Source organism: Salvelinus namaycush, chromosome 7 (genome assembly GCF_016432855.1).
Source record: "Salvelinus namaycush isolate Seneca chromosome 7, SaNama_1.0, whole genome shotgun sequence".
NCBI lineage: Eukaryota > Metazoa > Chordata > Actinopteri > Salmoniformes > Salmonidae > Salvelinus > Salvelinus namaycush.
The window spans coordinates 10611750-10634710 of NC_052313.1; the positions used below are offsets into that span (position 1 = coordinate 10611750).

General features: G+C 42.0%; 1 protein-coding gene across 2 annotated transcripts in view; it reads left to right on the plus strand.

Moving 5' to 3' along the window:
- Positions 1-14827: 14827 nt before the first annotated feature.
- LOC120050946 (protein AF-10-like) overlaps positions 14828-22961 on the plus strand; it is a 94131-nt gene continuing 85997 nt past the window's right edge. For both annotated transcript variants that reach the window (XM_038997489.1, XM_038997490.1), the window contains exon 1: positions 14828-15213. In XM_038997489.1, coding sequence (XP_038853417.1) covers positions 15051-15213 — 163 coding nt within the window. In that variant the 5' untranslated portion in view covers positions 14828-15050. The remainder of the gene's footprint in view (positions 15214-22961) is intronic.

Genomic DNA, 22961 nt, shown 5'->3' on the forward strand with positions numbered 1-22961 from the left:
GTTGCTTTTCCCTCTCTATTGTAATAATCCAAGCATTAATCTCGATCAATTGTCCTCGTGCAGCTATGAAAAGAAAAAGGAATAAACTCCTTGTTTTGAGCTCAAGGCATTCTGACGCGCCAGTCGGCCGCTGCTGATGCGTCCTAGTACCTCCACGCTGTCATGGACAGGCAAACTTTGAGATGCGGAGTTAAATGGAGCGGTGTCGGATGGGTTCACAGCATCTGTCCTCAGGCCCTGCCCCGGACCAGGCATGGTGGAGGAATGCGAGAGATTGTACCGACAGGCCGGCTGCTGACTGTCTGCTAACCCCTACCTGCCTCTCCTCTCCGGCTCACTCCCTCTGACCGGCAGCACGGCAGGAAGGTGTATACCACTGCCACAACGAGAGGATAAAAAAGAGAAGAGAGGGGTAGGGAGAGGGAGCGAGCTACAGAGGGAGGGAGGGAGAGAGAGAGAGGGGGAGGGAGGGAAAGAGAGAGAGCGAATAAGAGCCTAAATGCAGCTGCTATCCTGGCTGCAGGGTTAGCCACAAATAAAATGACAGAGGGGAAGTGCGCGAGCCCGGAGACACCTTCATCAATTAATGCCCTCAGACTCGAATCCTATTGGACGCCACTGACAGGTGATGCAATAAAAATGGGTATTCCACACCCTGAGCCCCCCCCCACCTCCGTTTGTTAAGTACATAATGCCGCTATGACAAGTTCATATTTCAATATTGTTTTTTAAGAGACAAGGTGGAATAGCTGAACCGGGCAAGTCGTCTCCTATACCCTGCTAGTAGTATTTATGGCATTATGCCTATAGCGCTGTCAGGGAAACCAAGTGGCATTATTGAGAGAACAAATAGCCTATCATTACAAATAAATATATAGATGGCATACGCCAATAAAATATAAGTGAATTAATTTAGACGTCTGTTAATTTGTGTAACCCCTTCACTAATTCTATTGTGATGGATTGGTGCATTATAGCTGTCTTTCCAATGGACTCGGAGACAAAGAGATTTTCCTTTTTCACCTATTTAGAATGCTCTTCGAACTCCAACATTTAGAGTGTCGAGTTATACTCGACAATTATGCTTTGGCGTGAGCTTTTATAGTTCTGTGTGAATCTCGAGGGTGAAAGGAGAGCTCGTTCCAACGACGGTTAGCCAAACCTCTGCGCATAACCACACATTTGCACAGGCCTTAGTATTTCAAAAATAAACGACATACATGTTGTTATAGGCCTATTTGAATGTTTGATTCATTTTGCGATTAGGCTACAATATTAATTTTGCTAAATGCATTTAGGTTGCAAACTTGGTGAATGGTTAGTGTGTGTGTGTGTGTGTGTGTGTGTGTGTGTGTGTGTGTGTGTGTGTGTGTGTGTGTGTGTGTGTGTGTGTGTGTGTGTGTGTGTGTGTGTGTGTGTGTGTGTGTGTGTGTGTGTGTGTGTGTGTGTGTGTTTTCTCTGCATTGCCGCTACTGTGCCATTCACCTCGGTATTAATGATCAGTCTATGTCTCGCGGGGATATTTTAAACCGGTAAATATGCTCTTTCTATCCTGGCCACCGAGTCTGCTGTTCCCCGGCCCAACACGATAAATACACGAACAACGTAACGGACGATTAATCTGGGAAAGGCTCGTGCTTTAACGTGCGGTAAAAGTGCATGCTCAGAGTTGCTTTTCCCCAAGGCGTCTTCTGCAAACTTGATAATAACTAATATTGGGTTTATTATATTGCACATAGGCCTATCATTATACATTTTGATAAAATATATTATTACATTATTTTATTTCAGTAAGGAGTAGGCTATAGAATGAGTTTGATTGTTAATTGGTGTGTGTGTGTGTGATATTGTGAATTTACACTAAGGGTTTTGTGTTCAACAAGGTATTGTAGCTCCTACCAAACACACACACACACACACACACACACACACACACACACACACACACACACACACACACACACACACACACACACACACACACACACACACACACACACTGTTTAAGGCTGTATTATGCATATACTGAAAGCAGAGCGGGGTGAGGCTGACAGGAGAAACGTCACGCTGTGCCATATCATCACTCACTGCGCCCTGATCCTAATGTAAAGAGGTCTGTAATGGTTGGTTAATTGTTGTGTGTGTGTGTGTGTGTGTGTGTGTGTGTGTGTGTGTGTGTGTGTGTGTGTGTGTGCGTGCGTGCGTGCGTGCGTGCGTGCGTGCGTGTGTGTGTGTGTGTGTGTGTGTGTGTGTGACAACAGGCATGCATGGGAGAGATTTGAAAAAAATTGTTTATCTCACTATTGTTTATTATATATTTCACTTGCTTAGGCAATGTAACATATGTTTCCCAGGCCAATAAAGCCCTTTGAATAGGTTGCAATATGATCATTTATGATGACGGCTTGACCGTACAAGTATAGTTGCCAAATTTTATTTATTTTCATTTAACCAGGCAAGTCAGTTAAGAACAAATTCTTATTTTCAATGACGGCCCTCACCGGCCAAACCCGGACGACGCTGGGCCAATTGTGCGCCGCCATATGGGACTCCCAATCACGGCCGGTTGTAATACAGCCAGGAATCGAACCAGGGTGTCTTTAGTGACGCCTCTAGAATTGAAATGCTTTGCCTTAGACCGCTGCGCCACTAGGGCGCTAGGCTTTGCTGCCTAGCTGCACCTCTCATTGACCTCGCCAATGATCAAGATCAGGAGAAACCACCAGCGTGGCAAGGGAGCTTTACGGGCGCGCTATTTAAGGTGAATTGTGAAAAGAACGAAAAGAAAGCATGCAAACCATGACATGGCAGCTCTTTGGGGCTCATAGCTAGGCTCTAACCCTTGAAGACTCGAACCTCCTCCCCACATAGGTAGGTTAGGCCTAATCTTTGTTTATAAATACTTGGCCAAGTTGTAGAGGAGGTAAGAAAAGGAAAGAGGGTCAGAGGGAGGGTAGGACTTTTGAATTCTACATCCTGTTCTTGCGTTTTAAATCTTCCATAACAATAAAGAGAGCCTATAGGTGCTTTTCCACTCATAGCTCCAATGTACTTCGATTACTTGTGAAAATACTGGGGAGTGATTTATTAATTTGCTTGTTTCTGTTATTATATTATTATAGGCTACTAATGTCAACGAAGTGGTTGTTGTAATTGTGATGATTTACCCTATTCAATGTATGATTCAGTCATATTATTAAGGGAAGAACTCCACTCTCACCTCCACAGAAAGAAATCCACAATTTAACCTACCATTCCCGACTGCTCGTATCTGCTTCAGTGTTACACAGTACACACATATATTATCATCAAGTCGTTAGCCGCTTCTAAACCACTATTGCACATGAATTTACGTGTGTTTACTTAGCAGCCTGTGATCCAGGGCGAGGTACAAGTTGAAGCACATCCCAGCCTGTAACTCCCTGCTGGGAGGGAGGGCTGAGCGGTGTCAACAGGCCGCAGAGTCGGGAGGCCAAATGGCCTGACAATATTATCGATGCTGAACTTTACGCATCGTCGTTGGGACGATTTCGCGTTGTGCTCGCGGTTTTACCTGAGGTGTGTGTCGCCTATATGTAGTAAGTGTGTACGGACGCGAAGAGGAAACACCAACAGCTCGGCACTATTGGGATAGGAGGCAGTATGAGATATTTGTCCTTTTGAAAATATGACATTTTATTTCATAGCGATTCACCAGTGTGTGTGTGTGGCAGGTCTAATCCAACCCAGCCCACATCATTACTTTTCCCAATTGTACCATCTTCAGTGAACCGAGTTATCATGCATAAAGTAGGCTATTCTACAGCGTTTGCACTGTGTGGATATTTGTTTTGCCATCTGATGGACAAAGGAGAAGGGTCCTGTTAGCTGAGCTCCACCAACCTGAGGCCTGGGGATTACGGCTCGACCTATCTTCCCTAGCCCACGCCACGGAGGGCCAAGGAGAGCCGGGGAGAGGAGCTGTGATCCGCGGGTTTATTATAGGCCTAATATTCGGTTGGACGGTATGTGTATTATTCGCTACACATAGATCATGTGGTTTGCACTGATAAAAACGTTCATAGTTACGTTCATAGTTTCATCAATACGTCATACAGACATCTTCATCGTCATCACTGCCCCGTTCAGAACATCTCCTCAATTCTCACTCATCCTGAAGAAGTTGCCAGACAGACATACATATAAAAGGCTGTCTGTAATCAGTTGACGTCAGTGCTTATCACTGTATCTCCAACATTGAGGGAATGCAGGCATAGAGCAAATCACAGGGTTTCCAGGCCAACATCATAAATCTAGTCTGATTGGACACAACGATTTTAGCTCTCATAACCATCATTTCTGTCGTAACCAAAAGGTTAACGAGCCTTTTATGAATAAAACTAAAATAAAGGTTCACAGGGGCTGTGAGGAATAATTTATAGGGGTATCAAAAATGGTGCAGTAATTGACACTATGATTTTTAGCCCACTACTCGTCATTCTATATTCTACAAATTCCTTACATTTACTTGAATTTCTACACGTTATGGACGTTCCCTGAATGAATCAATGGTAAAACATGGCATTTTATGTCATACAACAGATATTTAAACGGTGTGATGATGCAAAACGCACACACACACACACACACACACACGTACATGTAAACTGGGTGAATATCACGTGCCCATCGGATCAACCTAAAGGGCAATAAAAAAAATGTACAAAGTAGACTGTAATTGTTGTATTTATTTGGCTACATTTTAACCCTTTACAACCAGCTGACTAAAATGTGTAAATATATATATATATTTCTCATGTTGTAGGCTATACACACTTGATGCATTATTCTATAATTAGGCTTATGTGTTTAATAAGGTAAATTACTGTGAACTTCATTTGCCTCATTTCAGAAGATGTGATAGCCTACAGCGCATCCTTTTTAGATTTACTGGCCAACATTTTAAAGAAGTTAATAGCCTAAAAGAATTAATCAAAATACAACAAATACAATATTTTGAAGCCTAAAAGAATGGATTGCGTAGGCCTGTTTGTTTATGGTCGGTGCTATTCCCCTGTGCTCTTAGCCTCCCCGTTGCAGCTGGGTATTTTCTTGCTCTAGGTATTTGGGAGTGAATAACCAACGTTTTGATTTTTTTTGTTTTTTTAAATGTACCACGCATTTGTACCATTACACTTTGTTTGCATATAAGCTAAACTTTTGGGCTGCTTCTTCGTTTTGTGTTGCACTTCGGTATTTAACAGCGATATTCCCATCAGCTGCTACAGGCTATTCAGAAGTTGCGGCTGGTGTTGCCTGCGTTTCTCCGGCCCATTGTGAGAGGAGCCCCCTCGGTCCCTCTCTTCTCTTTCCCCCTGAGCTTAGCCCAGCCGGCCGGACGAGTGCAAATGACTCACCAAGAAGGGTTCCAGAGCGGAGGCTACAGCAGCGTGCTACATGGAGGCTCTATAATACCGGGGGAATACCGCGGCCCGACCGGTAGACTAGCCTCGTGCCTTTCCCGGGGCGCACATTCATCACTCGTGCGGATAGATATGTTTGTTGTAATGTGCACGCGTGCTTTTGGCGAGGACATGGCTGAGCGCGAGGTTTGATGGAGGAGATTGGCGGATTACAGCGAGTGGAAGGTAAGAGGACACACACACACAGTCACACTCAGTCATTCACGCACGCTCACGCTCACGCACACGCACACGCACACACACACACAAACACACATGTCCGCGCTCTTCCAGGAAAACAATGCAGAACAAAGAACAAGAGTAATGTTTCCCTCTCCTTTACACTTTTCTGGGCCTTTATAGACTACAGTAGGCTATGTGGTTGCACTCGGGTAGTCTTTATGATATACATGCAGAGTGATACATTGACAAATATATATGGGCCAGTAGAATAGGCTTTTGTGTGTACTCGAAGGGATAACACAACACACATCGACGTTCCATTATGCACATAAATGCAGTTTCTATATCAAATTATGCACTGTAAAAAATATATTTGTTGACTCAATTTACAAAGGTTTGTTACCAGGCTGCATTAAAATGTCATGTTAACGTCAACCTAAGTAAGTGGAAATGACAAACGTGGATTTAATAACTTGTTGAGTGAACTTGATACTTTTAGTCACTTTTAGTTTTTTTTAGTTGTCCTGACAAAGCTACTCAAGTTGTTTTGACAAATTACCAAGTGGAGAGGACAAGTATTTGATAGGCAGAAAAACACAACTTTTAGTTGTTTTAATTTACCAATGTTTATAACCTGGCTGCCTTAAAATTGTATGTCCTGTCAACTTCCTATACAGTTGAACCAACTACTTAGAAAAGGACACATTTCAGAACCGACTAAGTCTTTGAAATGATATAATAGAGATTTCAGTAGAGAACCTTATGTTCCCATCTGTCTACTGCTCATTGCGAGCTTTTTCGCCAGTTTCTAAACTGGCAGTGCACCCAGTAATGTCAACCAACCAACAGAACACTTTAGCTACAAAGCATTCTCAGTAATGGTTAAATAAACGTTTTACTTGTTACTTTTTACATGTGGTTGTTTATCTACCTCCATTGAATGGCTAAATTACCAAAATGTAAATGTAATAATTAACTGCTGGCTATTACTGTAATGAGCCCCACCCCCAGGAAATAAATACAAGTTATCTGAACTTGACAATTTCAGTCAACACTGCTGTTATGTTGCTTCAGTTGATTTGCCTTATTGGTTATGAATTTCTATGTTGAGTAAACACGTAGTTCTTAGCTTGATTTCATAAGTTGAGTAAACACATTGTTTTTGCTAGTTCAACTTTATTAAATACATTTGGCAAGTTTAGTTGACTTGGCTAGATAAAACGAATCATTGCGACTGAATCTCAATATCTTTTCTTACGGTGTGCCTACATGGAAATATTGAGGACAAGACTTTAAAACGTCCCAAACAGTGTTGGTGTGAGGGCAGGCTATTCTATTATGGCCTATGTTTGTGTGTGTGTGTTTCCCATGTGTGAAAACCACACCGCAAAACGGAAATCCTTCAACCATAATTAAATAATGGAATAATAACTCTATAGTTCATGTTTCTGTAGTTTTTTTGGAAAAGCAAAACCCGTGGTTTAAAGTGCGGTGGGGAGGGCTTCACACTAGAACCCAAACTCTGAAATCCAACAACCTTAAACCCTTTAAACCAACTTGCTTCTCTAACACCCAACTCGTGGTGTTTTACTAAACATGTCCCTGTCCCACACCCTGCTCCATGTCATTTGTTTTGCATTGAGTTTAATGGAGACACTTGCTCGAACCACTTGCGGAGAGTATGCTTTTTACGGTTCAAATTCACTAGCCGTGCCAAAACAAATGAATTCCTTGGGTCCGATCCCCCTAAGAATGCGATTTTACATGCAACCTGAGCCTGAAGTGTGAGCTGGGGGGTGGGGGTGGGCTGTGTTCACCCCTCACCCCACCGTGCAGCCCACCATGTTGTGTCTGCTTGTGTTTTCCTGTGCCTTGGCGTTACACAAGCAGAGCAAGAGGAAATGCTCCTTTCCAGGCAACCAGAAAGGCACCAGTAAGGAGAGGAGAGGATAGGAGCGTAGAAAAGAGGAGAGAGCATGCATGTCCAACAGGTATGCAGGCTGTTGCCACTGTAGTGTCTGAGGCATCTACTCTGCTCCTGTAGATGTGTGGAATGTGAATTATTGTCAGAGCTAAGCATGACCCATTCCCTTGACATTTCGTGTAGGGCACAAGTTTTGGAAGGAGTTTCATTTCACACAAAAATTAGTTTTCGTGTAAAGGCTACTAGGCCTAAACACGTTGTCATTTCGTGTGCATTTCTTGTTTTTTACTTTCTCATGTTTTTAGGAAAGCTCAACATGTAGCCTCGGTTACAGCACGCCAACACCACCGCAACTCACTCATTACGTCCAAGCCCATCATTTATACCACATCTAACAGCTTAATAGCTCCATCATGCTATTCTAGGCTACTTAAAATAAGTAATTTATTTCAAATCAAATGTTATTCGTCACGTACAGAGTTTACATTAGGTATAAAAAGTGCAGCGAAATGCTTCTGGGCTAGCTCCCTCAACAATGCAGTACATTAATCAATAATAACAATAAAAATAGTCAATTAAATATAACATGTAATTTAAGTAATAAGAGAGGAATTAATAATGGACTGTATTACACTATTTACAATTATGAAGTGGGTAGTGACCTAGTGAATAAATAGTATATTTGATACAAAATGTAATTTAATATAGGCCTAGTCCTATGCAATAATTGTATATAAATTACAATCAAATATAGACATTAACATATAGCTGGCTTCTGTATTTCATTGACAGTGGAGAGATAGATATAGGACTATAGTGGGAATCTAGTTTTAATTGCAGCAGGATTATTTTACTTAAAATGTAGAAGTAAAATGTGACTATTTGATCTAACATTTGTACGATTATTTTGGTAACATTTTAACAAAATAATTGTTGCATCCAAATGTCTTTAAAATCTGAAACATATAAAATCAGAGCACACACAATGTACACTGTCTATATGTCATTTATGAACAGAGATATAGGCTAGCCTATATGTAGCTTAGCTAAAATGTTGTGTCTATCAATAAAAGCAATAAATAATTCCAAAGGATGCCAATAGGTCTTACCATGAGGAAATGTGCTGTGTGTATGGATGGTGTATGACCCTATTGAGCGGCAGGTAGCCTAGTGGTTAAGAGCGTTGGGACAGTAACTGAAAGGTTGCTGGTTCGAATCTCTGAGTCAACTATGTGACACATCTGTCGGTGTGCCCTTGGGCAAGGCACTTAACCATAATTGCTCCTGTAAGTCCCTCTGGATAAGAGCGTCTGCTAAATGACTGACATGTAAATGTATGAAATAATCCTCCAGGCCTGAGGTTATATAGGGACGTTCCTCTGCCACTCTGACGGGGATAGAACACACCGAGGTCGGCTGCAGAGGAGTGGCAGGACCAGACGGGTAGTGTTTATGTTTACTCTACCCACGTCAACTATGATTTGGGAAACACATAGGCTTGAAACAAGAAAATCTGGGAAGAGGGACGTTGCCTAAATCTGACTATCGCAATGCAGGCTACACGAAATGTAAACGTCGAATCTTGACGAAAAGTAGGTATATACCCTAAATACCCTATACCCTATCCAACTAGGCTAAATGTGGAGCTGGGATGGCTATACCTGTTAACCTACTCTGTCAATGCAGATACATCAATTGAATAGTTGTTATTAAGAGAAACTTGTGGAGGGTGGAAGAGCCTAACGCAAATGCGCCCAAACTCATTCAAGGAGTGTTCCTAATGATGATGGTCCTCCCCCGCTCCTCCCCCGCTGTCCCACGGTCTCCTCTCCCCTCCCCCGGAAGAGAAAGAAAAGCTCTCGTCTCTCTCAGGTGCTTCCTTAGCGTTACAACACTATAGCCATAATATGACACTTGAAATGTCTCTATTCCTTTGGAACTTTTGTGAGTTAATTTTTTATTGTTTATGTCACTTTTGTTTATTATCTATATCACTTGCTTTGGCAATGTAAATATATGTTTCGCATGCCAATAAAGCCCTTTGAATTTAATACACGTTAACGGTTAAATGGAGAGAGAGAGAGAGATGGCAGAAAGATTTGTGACCTGTTGCCACAAGAAAAGGGCAACCAGTGAAGAACAAGCACCATTGTAAATACAACCTATATTTATGTTTATTTATTTTCCCTTTTGTACTTGAACTATTTGCACGTCATTACAACACGGTATTTAGAAATAATTTGACATTTGAAATGTCTTTATTCTTTTGGAACTTTTGTAATGTTATGTTTACTGTAAAAATGTTATTGTTTATTTCACTTTTGTTTATTATATATTTCACTTGCTTTGGCAATGTTAACATATGTTTCCCTTGCCAATAAAGACCTTAAATTGAATTGTTAAAAAAAAAAAAAATAGAGAGAGAGAGAGAGAGAGACGTGCAGTAGACCTTAGAGTTGGTGGAGTTGTTTCTCACATCTCAACCTGGTTTACCTTCCAGGTTATCTGGTTCAGGGTAAGTCTCCCCATGTGTAGATCCGATTGCCCATCCACAGTTTTGTTTTCGTTCTCAACTAGAGAGGTTTCCCACATCAACAGTGTGAAAGTTGTAAAATTTTGCCTGCATGGGACATAATTGTACGAAATGTGACATAGCCTAGACATTAAATAGACCAATTATTTGCTCAATATTAAACAAAAATATAAAAAATCTATTCACTTTTTGGGGTTGGTAATTTTTTATAATATTTTATAAATATAGATGCAACGTAGCGTATTTCCTTATTTAGAGTTCGATTACACAATTGTTTTGCAAACCTGTTCCTTCGTATTCCACGGTGTGGAAGCTTGTCTATAGGTCTTTACTCTGTTTAGCCTTCGGGTTTCCCACTTAATCCCCACAGCCCATAGGCCTCCAGGCCGCATGCAAGCCAACCCCCATCACCATGAGTGTCGTATGAAACAGGACAGCCACATAGTCATGTAATGTTGGTTTAATGTAGCCTATGGTCTTTGCCCGTGCTAATAACCAATCTCTCGACTGAACAGAATACTGCCAGATACCGTTGGCTATCATTTGTCTGAAGTAGAAGACAAAGTGTGAGGACAGGAGGACATAATTAATACAACAACTCATTGGTAGTAAATTGTGTTTTCCAAATGCCTTTAGTGGAGCGGTATGCACATCCATATAAACACCCAGTGCTGGTTTCCGAACGCTGTCCAATTAAAATACACCTTCAAAGCAGTCTACCAAACGCTGTCCAATTACAATACACGTTGAAAGCAGCCTACCAAACGCTGTCCAATTACAATACACGTTGAAAGCAGCCTACCAAACGATGTCCAATTACAATACACGTTGAAAGCAGTCTACCAAACGCTGTCCAATTACAATACACGTTGAAAGCAGCCTACCAAACGATGTCCAATTACAATACACGTTGAAAGCAGCCTACCAAACGCTGTCCAATTACAATACACGTTGAAAGCAGCCTACCAAACGCTGTCCAATTACAATACACGTTGAAAGCAGCCTACCAAACGCTGTCCAATTACAATACACGTTGAAAGCAGCCTACCAAACGCTGTCCAATTACAATACACGTTGAAAGCAGCCTACCAAACCCTGTCCAATTAAAATACACGTTGAAAGCAGTCTACCAAACGCTGTCCAATTAAAATACACGTTGAAAGCAGCCTATCAAAATGCATATTTATTATTTTCTGATTTCCCAATTTCTTTCACACAACATTAAACATTTTATTAGAAGTGTTTTTTATTTTGTCACTGACAACTGATATTGTACATTTCTAAGCTGAAAAAAATATTTAGGCTTCTAACTATTTACCCCAGTCATTGAGCATAAGCCCAAAAGGTACAGTTAATGAAATGTAACAAGCGATACAAAAGGGGTGTGTAAAGACAAAGACAGGAAAGCTATAATTATGTGGTTGACTTAATTCGGTTAAAAACATATAGGCCAAGTGTAAACACAAAGAAGAACCTTTATTTTTAGTGGCATTGTTTTGGAGTGAATGGGGTAAATTCGTTTAGAGTTTTTCTCCAATGAAAAGGGTTACATTTCACGTTGTCAGGGGCAGGGGCAGCAGTTTGGAGTCAGGACAACTGTTTCTGCTATGCTGTCGATTTTCTAAACAAGAAATTCCTGACCCTGACAAATACTATAGCCTTCATCATAAATAATATTCTAAACGTGCACAACTTGAACGAGAAATATATAACATCTGATATTAGATCCAAGATATCAACAACAATAATTTTCAAACTTTTATCTGACTTTGGATCCGAGTGGCACTGATTGACAGAAAATACTGACGGGAAGGACCGTTTTTCAGATGCAGAAATGTCTCTCTCTTTCTCTCTCTCTCTCTCTCTCTCTCTCTCTCTCTCTCTCTCTCTCTCTCTCTCTCTCTCTCTCTCTCTCTCTCTCTCTCTCTCTCTCTCTCTCTCTCTCTCTCTCTCTTTCTCTCTCTCTCTCTCTCTCTCTCAATTTCGATTCAATTTAAGGGCTTTATTGGCATGGGAAACACATGTTAACATTGCCAAAGCAAGTGAAGTAGATAATAAACAAAATTGAAATAAACAACAAAAATTAACAGTACACTCACAGAAGTTCTCTCTCTCTCTCTCACACACAAATACACACACACTCTCTCTCTCTTTCTCAATTCAATTCAATTCAATGGCTTTATTGGCATGGGAAACATATGTTAACATATCTCTCTCACTCTATTTAACCGTTAAAGTGTAGGCCTACTACATCAGTGGAGATAAAATTGGGCAGGTCAGGGCGAAACATGAGAGAGGCTACCTATTGTGCCGATTGCAAAGCGGCAAGTCTCATGAATCAGTCATCAGCTCTGCTCACAAGCTCAACCCCACATCCCAAACGCCAACCATGTCCACAACAAACAACATGTCATATAAGCTGTGGAACACCCAAATACATTTTACAAGTTGTGAGGGAGTTCATATGATGTTGATGCAAGAAGATATTACAGTTCAGGTGGCTATTTTCTAAAATACATTGAAAAATAATTTCCAAAATATAGCCAATATTTCCAAGTTAGGAATTTTAAATATTGAGGATATTCACAGTTCAATTGAGTAGGCTACCAAAGTTATTGAGTTGTATAGGCTCATGACCAAAAGTAACTGCAATGTTGTGCAGTGGATTAGCCTATAGGCTATAGGCCTAAGAAATTACACAACTTAATTTCATATGTGCATGCTACATTGGCCTAAGGTTAGCCTACTATTTTGTGCAACATTGGTTATTACCATGCCTATGTGATATATTAGACCTATGTTTGTTATAGGCCTATATGAGTTTTCTTCCTATATATTTGACACTGACCCCTTTCAGCAGTGCACGTCACTCTAAAAGGAAGCCTACAAATTACCTCCGTAGTTTCCATTAGTAAATCCGTTATAGAGGCACTACATTTTAATAGGAAGCAGCGCAGAGGTAATTTTATCTCGCCAATGCACGGGCCCTCTTCTCTTTGAGCACGAAGAGAGCACATGTACGGGCAGACTTAGACTTTAATCAAGTGCAAGTTGTAAAAATAATTTGCTATTTCAGTGTTTCAGTAGCCTCCAACCCTCCGACAGCTGCCCCCCCCCCCCGCCTCCCTTTGTTCTCGCCAACTCTAATAGGTTTTCCCCTGCCACACACAACTCCCTGTTTTTCCTTTTTTCTTTCCCCCTCTTCCCCTTTTTATCCTTGTTTTTTTGCGGTGCCTTGTGGACTGGAGCATTTGAGCAATTTGAAATTAAAGCCAACAATAGGGAGCCCCTCCCGGGGACATCTCGCTCTCCATATTACACGGAGGACGCTCGTGTGCTCTCGCGCATTATTGGCAAGTCATTACGTTTCTCTGGAAACCAAACCGGGAGGGAGCGGGAGACTTCTGAGGGCTCGCAGACAGTGACGCAAGCGGCTGGCAGATGCGCTTGCAGAATAAACCCATGCATGTTGCATGTTGCAGAGTGCAGCTTCTCTGAATGATTCAACCAAGATTATGTCATTACAAGGTTTTAAAACAAAAGTGAAGTGCAATTTTATTTAGATGCGTGCTTTTGCATTTCACGTTTTCATTTATTGTGTAAAGTGGAAGCAATTTATTGAGTTCATTAATATAAGTAAAAATTGCAAAAACAAGTCTTAATTTGATATGCCCAGATGTGTTCTTTAAAGATAACAGTTAATAGGTTATTTCGGATTTAATTTAGCTCATAATCTAATTGTTGAGTGTTTCACTAATTAAAGACAACACAAGTGTCATAGGCATAGGCGTTAGAAAAGATAAATAAAAACCAAGTAAATAAATAAGTAAAATAAACATCCACAATTCAGAGTATAGATTATTTCAGCTCCATTCATGGTGTATGTAGCTAGGCTTATATAGCCTTCCAAGTTTTTCTCTAACTGAAAATTCAAGCAACAATGTTTGAGAGTAATACTCTTTCGAATGCCAGAGTAATTCCACACACATTTCTCTCACATGGCCTATTCCTTATTCCATTTTGCAACACACACACACACACACACACACACACACACACACACACACACACACACACACACACACACACACACACACACACACACACACACACACACACACACACACACACACATTCACCCCCCCCCCACACACAGAGAGAGAGAGAGGGAAAAAGAGAGTGAAATGACATTGAAAGGCAATGACAGTGGCACAAACAGACAAGTCTATGTTTTATTTAGGCCTAATGTAAAGGCACACTGTCAGATGTGCATAGGCTACTATAGTGTGGAACCATGACATTTTCATATGCAAATAGCATTTATTTCCATAGTTACAATGTCCTAGTGCTCAATAAATGACAGTATATTCTTTGAGAGCAAAATTATGTCTAGGTTTTCTAAATATGACTTTAAATATACCTTGGCTACATCTAAAGGCTATTTACAAAGTCTCAGATGACAACAACAGCCTACATAAACAATGGAGTAATATTCATTCATGTTTTTGTTATAATAACTTAATTCATATTTGTAAATAACTCATGTTGATGTATACAATGTTGACAATAGTCAATCGTCATTTGTAACAACCAAGCATTGTACTGTTACAAAGTTTCCAAGCAGTTTCCTTCACAACACATTCGTTTTAAAAGGCCATTTGGAACCAAAATGGCGCCGTGCACATTGGTAACACTCTCTGAGCAAATCGTATCCATCCTTTCTGACTTGTCACGCGCCGTGCGTGCTTACGCACTTCCACTTCCCGACGGGCCGCTTCATCTTGCTCGCGATGTGTGTAGCCTTCACTAAAGTGGAAAAAATACGGTGTCAAAACGGAATGTAAACACGACTAAAACATGATCTTTCGACCAAGTGAGACCTAAAGCGCTGTCACACTGGGTAGATGAGGAACTTCTGCAAAGGTTTCGGCGCATCTTTGTTGTCTTCGTATGTCCACTTTCTCCGTAAATGGTCTCCGGCGAGCTGTGCCTGGCAGCGGACAACGACTTCTTGGCGAATAATATGAAGGAGATGATTGGAGGTTGCTGCGTGTGCTCAGACGAGAGAGGCTGGGCAGAAAACCCTCTAGTATACTGTGACGGTCACGGCTGCAATGTTGCAGTCCATCAAGGTAAACACTGGATAAAATCCAAAACATTAAACATGGAATTTGCTTGACGAACACCCGATAACTAGCTCAGGCTAGGTAGCGCGGTTGATGGTCTGCCAGGAAGCTAGCTAGTAACGTTAGCTAGCTAAGCTAACTCATTTTGCTAGGTACAATAGCTAATAAGCAAGGTTATAGCTAGTTACTGTAACGTTAGCTAGTTATATCCAATCGACTGTTTGCGCGTTTGTCATGACCTACCTAGCCAGTTAGCCTTCCTATCTAGTAGGTATGAAGTTGGCTAAGGTAACTAGCTAACTAACGTTAACTAGCTAGATGGGTAGTATTTTTATAGCTAACAGCTTGTAACAGGCTAATGTGATGCTCCATTAGCCGTTACGGATATGTACTGTTTGATACATGTTTGGTCAAATCGAGAACGAAGATAGTACAGTATTGCCAAGTAAAGGTTGGTCGAAAATTCTGCTACGCAAAACAGTAACGTCACCTACCATGTAAGGCTAATGGGCCATCACATGAACGTTAGCCCGTTACTGCTAGGAAGGATTTCTGTAGTTGTTAACATTGGCTGTGTAGCCTGGCTATACAATTCGTTGAAATGGCATTGCATAGCTCAAACTAGCTAGCTAACTAACGTTAACATGTTACTTAATTTGTCTTACCACACTAGTTAACGTTTTATCCGTAATGATTTCCCGCAAGCAAATCACATTATTTCCCCAATGTATTGCTAGATACGTTTTGTAAACAATAGTGCCACGCGGTGAAGTAGTTAGCTAGCTACAGTATGTTGTCAAAATATTGTTAGCTAGCTACTGAGTTTGACAGAATGAACCTGTGTACCAAGTTTGTATGTAATACACTGACCCAAACAACAATGTCAACGTCACTCAGATTCTGTTGACAAAGTCACAATCAGAACTAGGTATCCAGTCGACACAGTCAATATTGGTGATTTTGGCTTTGTGAGACAGAAAAACTGCCCAGTAATTGTATTTTTTATTGTTGATCGTTGTCATGTGATTGAATATATGTCTTCATACACATATTTAGATCTGATTGGGATCCCCATTAGCTAGCCACAGGTAGTCTTCCTGGGGTCCGACACATAACGAAAAAGACATTACAGAAAAAAATTATTATTATTATTTTTATCCTTTATTTAACTAGGCAAGTCAGTTAAGAACAAAGTTCTCATTTTCAATGACGGTCTAGGAACAGTGGTTTAAAAGCCTTGTTCAAATGCAGAACGACAGACTTTTACCTTGTCAGCTCGGGGATTTGATCTTGCAGCCTTTCGGTTACTAGTCCAACTCTCTAACCACTAGGCTACCTGCCGCCCCAAAACATACATAAACTAAACACACCTATTTGTACATGTTATTAAACACAGCCTATATGTTTTACATGTGAATTAATCAATAGCTAATCAACACACTGACGCCGTTGTAACTGACCCCTCTGTCCCCAACAATAGACAGCATAACAATACCCTTTTTATCGTCAGTGGATTATCTCTGTTCATTAAAGTGGATTACGTGAGTCAGTCAGATGTGAGATAATCTGAGAGGACGGCAGAGGTATCTGGAGTGCAGCATGTTCAGACTCAGTGGTGACCACGATTTAGTGCCAATAGGGGAAATACTCCCATGAGCTTGGTGTATAGGCTACACCTGGGTTATGTTCAGTAGAGCACCGGGCTGGCACATTGGCAGTCTGTTGCAAAATGTTTAGAAACAGAAAGCAAAGAGTTTTTTTTTATCGGACACGTTCATCTAGTACCATGCCATTAAAAAAAATATATATATATATATGTTTCCTGCCTATAACATGTCTTTATTAAAAACGTCCATGTTATGTCAAGTGATTTACCGTTGTAGCACGGTCTACCAGGACACAATACATCAATGTCCACCTCTGGAGGTGTCAGCCAGATCTGGCACCATTTGCACTATTCCCTGTTTTGATCTTGAAATGGGTAATCCAGGTAAATCATGAAGATCTGTAAAATAACTATCCATTGAGTTATAAAAGAGAAGTGCGAATATATATTTTTATTTAGTTGTATAAACCATGTCTTGGGCCATGAGTTTTTGGTTCTATAACAAACTAACCTTGTTTAGTCATGTTACCTGGCTAGCTAGCTAACAACATGGCTATGCAATGGGAGAACTGAAATGGGATAGATAGCCAATTCAAAGAGATGCTCCAAAGTTTGGATGCATATGCCTAATCAATGTAATTCTAAGCTAAACCTGAATAAAAAATTACTAGCTTTTTCTGGTGATCCTTACATTTTTGTTTGGTGCCTAACTTTTGGGAGAGCTGTGTGTATGTGAGATAATGAGAGAGTGGTGTGTGTGGGAGAGGAAATAAGTTAGTGAGCAAGAGTGTGTGTGTGAGGAAGGGAGAGTCTGTAGGCTATCTGAATAGTAGGTTAAAGATGGTTTCATATAGGTCCTTACTGCTACAATGAACATGCAGATCATTATGCATTAAATATTCCTCCTGCCCAATCACCGGTAGGCCTTTTGATATGAGCAGATCAGATCTTTTCTGCAGTAGCCTTTTCTATTATACAGTAGAAAGTGTGATGTTAAATTCAATGTGTTGTATTGAGTAGAGGTGTGACTATCAGGGACAGTTTTTTTGTGCAGAAAGTATTCACACCACCCCTTGACTTTTACCATATTTTGTTGTGTTACAGCCTGAATTTAAAATGGATTAAATAGAGATGTTGTGTCACTGGCCTACACACAATACTCCATAATGTCAAAGAGGAAATATGGATTTCAAAATGTTTACATATTCATTAAAAATGAGAAGCTGAAATGTCTTGAGTCAATAAGTATTCAACCCCTTTGTTATGGTAAGCCTAAATACGTTCTACCCATATATATATATTTTTTTTATACCCCTTTTTCATGATATCTAATTGGTAGTTAGTCTTGTCCCATCGATGCAACTCCCGTACGGACGGGAGAGGCGAAGGTCGATAGCCATGCATCCTCAAACACAACCCCGCCAAGCTGCGTTGCTTCTTGACACTTCTCGCTTAACCCAGAAGCCAGCCGCACTAATGTGTCGGAGGAAACACTGTACTTGATGACCGTGTCAGCGTGCATTGCGCCTGGCCCGCCACAGGAGTCGCTAGAGCGCGATGGGAAAAGGACAACCCGGACGGCGAAACCCTCCCCTAACCCGGATAACGCTGGGCCAATTGTGCACCTCCTCATGGGTCTCTCGGTCGCGGTCGGCTGCGACACAGCACTGCGATGCAGTGCCTTAGACCGCTGCGCCACTCGAGAGGCCCTAACATTATTTTTCTTAATGATTACCTCATCTCTGTACCACACAAATACCCCATGTGACCAGGGTTGTGGGTTCGATTCCCACGTTGAACCAGTACGAAAAAGTATGAAAATGTAAGTCGCTCTGCATAAGAGTCTGTGCTTAACGACTAAAATGTAAATGTAAAATGCAAATACAATAATCTGTAAGGTCCCTCAGTCGAGCAGTGAATTTCAAACACAGATTCAACCAAAGGCCAGTGAGGTTTTCCAATGCCTTGCAAAGAAGGGCACCTATTGATAGATGGGTAAAAAAAAGAGAAGGAAATAGATAAAAATAAAAAAAATATATATATATAATCTCAGACATTGAATATCAATTTGAGCATGGTGAAGTTATTAATTACAATTTCGATGGTGTATCAATACGCCCAGTCACTACAAAGATGAGTTTGGCATATTTCCTAACTCAGTTGCCGGAGAGGAAGGAAACCGCTCATGTTTCAGCTTTCACCATAAAGCCAATGGTGACTTTAAAACAGTTATATAGTTTAATGGCTGTGATATGAGAGAACTTGGATCAACAACATTGTAGTTACTCCACAATACTAACCTAAATGACAGATTGAGAAGAAGGAAGCCTATACAGATATTTTTTTTATTCCAAAACATGGATCCTGTTTGCAATAAGGCACTAAAGTAAAACTGCAAAAAAATTGTCAAAGAAATAATTTCATGTCCTGAATACAAGCGTTATGTTTGGGGCAATGCCCTCACAACACATCACTGAGTACCACTCTCCACATTTTCAAGCATGGTGGTGGCTGCATCATGTTATGGGTATGCTTGTCATTGGCAAGGACTAGGGAGTTTTTTTAGGATAAAAAAACAATCTAGAGCTAAGCACAGGCAAAATCCTAGAGGAAATCCTGGTTCAGTCTGCTTTCCAACAGACACTGAGAGAGACATTTACCTTTCAGCAGGACAATAACCTAAAACATAAGGCCAGATAATATACTCTGGAGTTGCTTACCAAGACGACGTTGAATGTTCAGAGTGGCCTAGTTACAGTTTTGACTTAAATTGGCTTGAATATCTATGGCAAGACTTGAATATGGCTGTCTAGCAATGATCAACAATCAACTTGACAGAGATTAAGGACATTTTGGGAAGAATAATGTACGAATAGTATACAATCCAGGTTGGCCAGATGTGCAAAGTTAATTGCTGCCAAAGGTGATTCAAACATTTATTGACTCAGGGGTGTGAATACTTATGTAAATTAGATATTTATATATTTCATTTTCAATAAATTAGCAAAATGTTCTAATAATACGTTTGAACTTTTTAATAATGGGGTATTGTGTGTAGATGGGTGAGAAATAACATCAATTGAATCAATTTTTAATTCAGGCTGTAACACAGCAACGTGGAATAATTCAAGTGGTATGAATACTTTGAGGGCAAAATTTGACTAAACCCAGTGGTATCGTGGTGTTACTCGGTATCGTAGTGATACTCGGTATCGTGGTGATACTCGGTATCGTGGTGTTACTCGGTATCGTGGTGTTACTCGGTATCGTGGTGTTACTCGGTATCGTGGTGTTACTCGGTATCGTGGTGTTAGTCGGTATCGTGGTGTTACTCGGTATCGTGGTGTTACTCGGTATCGTGGTGTTAGTCGGTATCGTGGTGATACTCGGTATCGTGGTGATACTCGGTATCGTGGTGATACTCGGTATCGTGGTGATACTCGGTATCGTGGTGTTAGTCGGTATCGTGGTGATACTCGGTATCGTGGTGATACTCGGTATCGTGGTGATACTCGGTATCGTGGTGATACTCGGTATCGTGGTGTTAGTCGGTATCGTGGTGATACTCGGTATCACTCGGTATCGTGGTGTTACTCGGTATCGTGGTGTTACTCGGTATCGTGGTGTTACTCGGTATCGTGGTGTTACTCGGTATCGTGGTGTTACTCGGTGTCGTGGTGTTACTCGGTATCGTGGTGTTAGTCGGTATCGTGGTGTTAGTCGGTATCGTGGTGATACTCGGTATCGTGGTGTTACTCGGTATCGTGGTGATACTCGGTATCGTGGTGTTAGTCGGTATCGTGGTGTTAGTCGGTATCGTGGTGTTAGTCGGTATCGTGGTGTTAGTCGGTATCGTGGTGTTAGTCGGTATCGTGGTGTTAGTCGGTATCGTGGTGTTAGTCGGTATCGTGGTGTTAGTCGGTATCGTGGTGTTAGTCGGTATCGTGGTGTTACTCGGTATCGTGGTGTTACTCGGTATCGTGGTGTTACTCGGTATCGTGGTGTTACTCGGTATCGTGGTGGTACTCGGTATCGTGGTGATAGTCGGTATCGTGGTGATACTCGGTATCACTTGGTATCGTGGTGTTACTCGGTATCGTGGTGTTACTCGGTATCGTGGTGTTACTCGGTATCGTGGTGCTACTGCTCGGTATGGTGATACCGCTCAGTCTGGTGATACTTGGCCTGGTGTCATGTCGTTAGCAGAATGTTGGTCATGTGACAACCGCACTCTGCAAATAGGCACATTTTCCTGCAGTTTATACTGTTTTTTTGCGTGTTTCCATGCACACATTTTTTGGACCCTCACCAGTTTGCATCCCTCCCTTTAATAACCCAGTACTGTCCTCTCTGCAGAGTGCTGCTATGGCATCGTGGTGTGTGGTATTAACCCAGTGTTGTCCTCTCTGCAGCGTGCTGCTATGGCATCGTGGTGTGTGGTATTAACCCAGTACTGTCCTCTCTGCAGCGTGCTATGGCATCATGGTGTGTGGTATTAACCCAGTGTTGTCCTCTCTGCAGCGTGCTGCTATGGCATCGTGGTGTGTTGTATTAACCCAGTGTTGTCCTCTCTGCAGCGTGCTGCTATGGCATCGTGGTGTGTGGTATTAACCCAGTGTTGTCCTCTCTGCAACGTGCTGCTATGGCATCGTGGTGTGTGGTATTAACCCAGTGTTGTCCTCTGCAGCGTGCTGCTATGGCATCGTGGTGTGTGGTATTAACCCAGTACTGTCCTCTCTGCAGCGTGCTATGGCATCGTGGTGTGTGGTATTAACCCAGTGTTGTCCTCTCTGCAGCGTGCTATGGCATCGTGGTGTGTGGTATTAACCCAGTGTTGTCCTCTGCAGCGTGCTGCTATGGCATCGTGGTGTGTGGTATTAACCCAGTGTTGTCCTCTGCAGCGTGCTGCTATGGCATCGTGGTGTGTGGTATTAACCCAGTGTTGTCCTCTGCAGCGTGCTGCTATGGCATCGTGGTGTGTGGTATTAACCCAGTGTTGTCCTCTGCAGCGTGCTGCTATGGCATCGTGGTGTGTGGTATTAACCCAGTGTTGTCCTCTGCAGCGTGCTGCTATGGCATCGTGGTGTGTGGTATTAACCCAGTGTTGTCCTCTCTGCAGAGTGCTGCTATGGCATCGTGGTGTGTGGTATTAACCCAGTGTTGTCCTCTCTGCAGCGTGCTGCTATGGCATCGTGGTGTGTGGTATTAACCCAGTGTTGTCCTCTCTGCAGAGTGCTGCTATGGCATCGTGGTGTGTGGTATTAACCCAGTGTTGTCCTCTGCAGCGTGCTGCTATGGCATCGTGGTGTGTGGTATTAACCCAGTGTTGTCCTCTGCAGCGTGCTGCTATGGCATCGTGGTGTGTGGTATTAACCCAGTGTTGTCCTCTCTGCAGCGTGCTGCTATGGCATCGTGGTGTGTGGTATTAACCCAGTGTTGTCCTCTCTGCAGAGTGCTGCTATGGCATCGTGGTGTGTGGTATTAACCCAGTGTTGTCCTCTGCAGCGTGCTGCTATGGCATCGTGGTGTGTTGTATTAACCCAGTACTGTCCTCTCTGCAGCGTGCTATGGCATCGTGGTGTGTGGTATTAACCCAGTGTTGTCCTCTGCAGCGTGCTGCTATGGCATCGTGGTGTGTGGTATTAACCCAGTGTTGTCCTCTCTGCAGAGTGCTGCTATGGCATCGTGGTGTGTGGTATTAACCCAGTGTTGTCCTCTCTGCAGAGTGCTGCTATGGCATCGTGGTGTGTTGTATTAACCCAGTGTTGTCCTCTCTGCAGCGTGCTGCTATGGCATCGTGGTGTGTGGTATTAACCCAGTGTTGTCCTCTCTGCAGAGTGCTGCTATGGCATCGTGGTGTGTGGTATTAACCCAGTGTTGTCCTCTCTGCAGAGTGCTGCTATGGCATCGTGGTGTGTGGTATTAACCCAGTGTTGTCCTCTCTGCAGAGTGCTGCTATGGCATCGTGGTGTGTGGTATTAACCCAGTGTTGTCCTCTCTGCAGAGTGCTGCTATGGCATCGTGGTGTGTGGTATTAACCCAGTGTTGTCCTCTGCAGCGTGCTGCTATGGCATCGTGGTGTGTGGTATTAACCCAGTGTTGTCCTCTCTGCAGAGTGCTGCTATGGCATCGTGGTGTGTGGTATTAA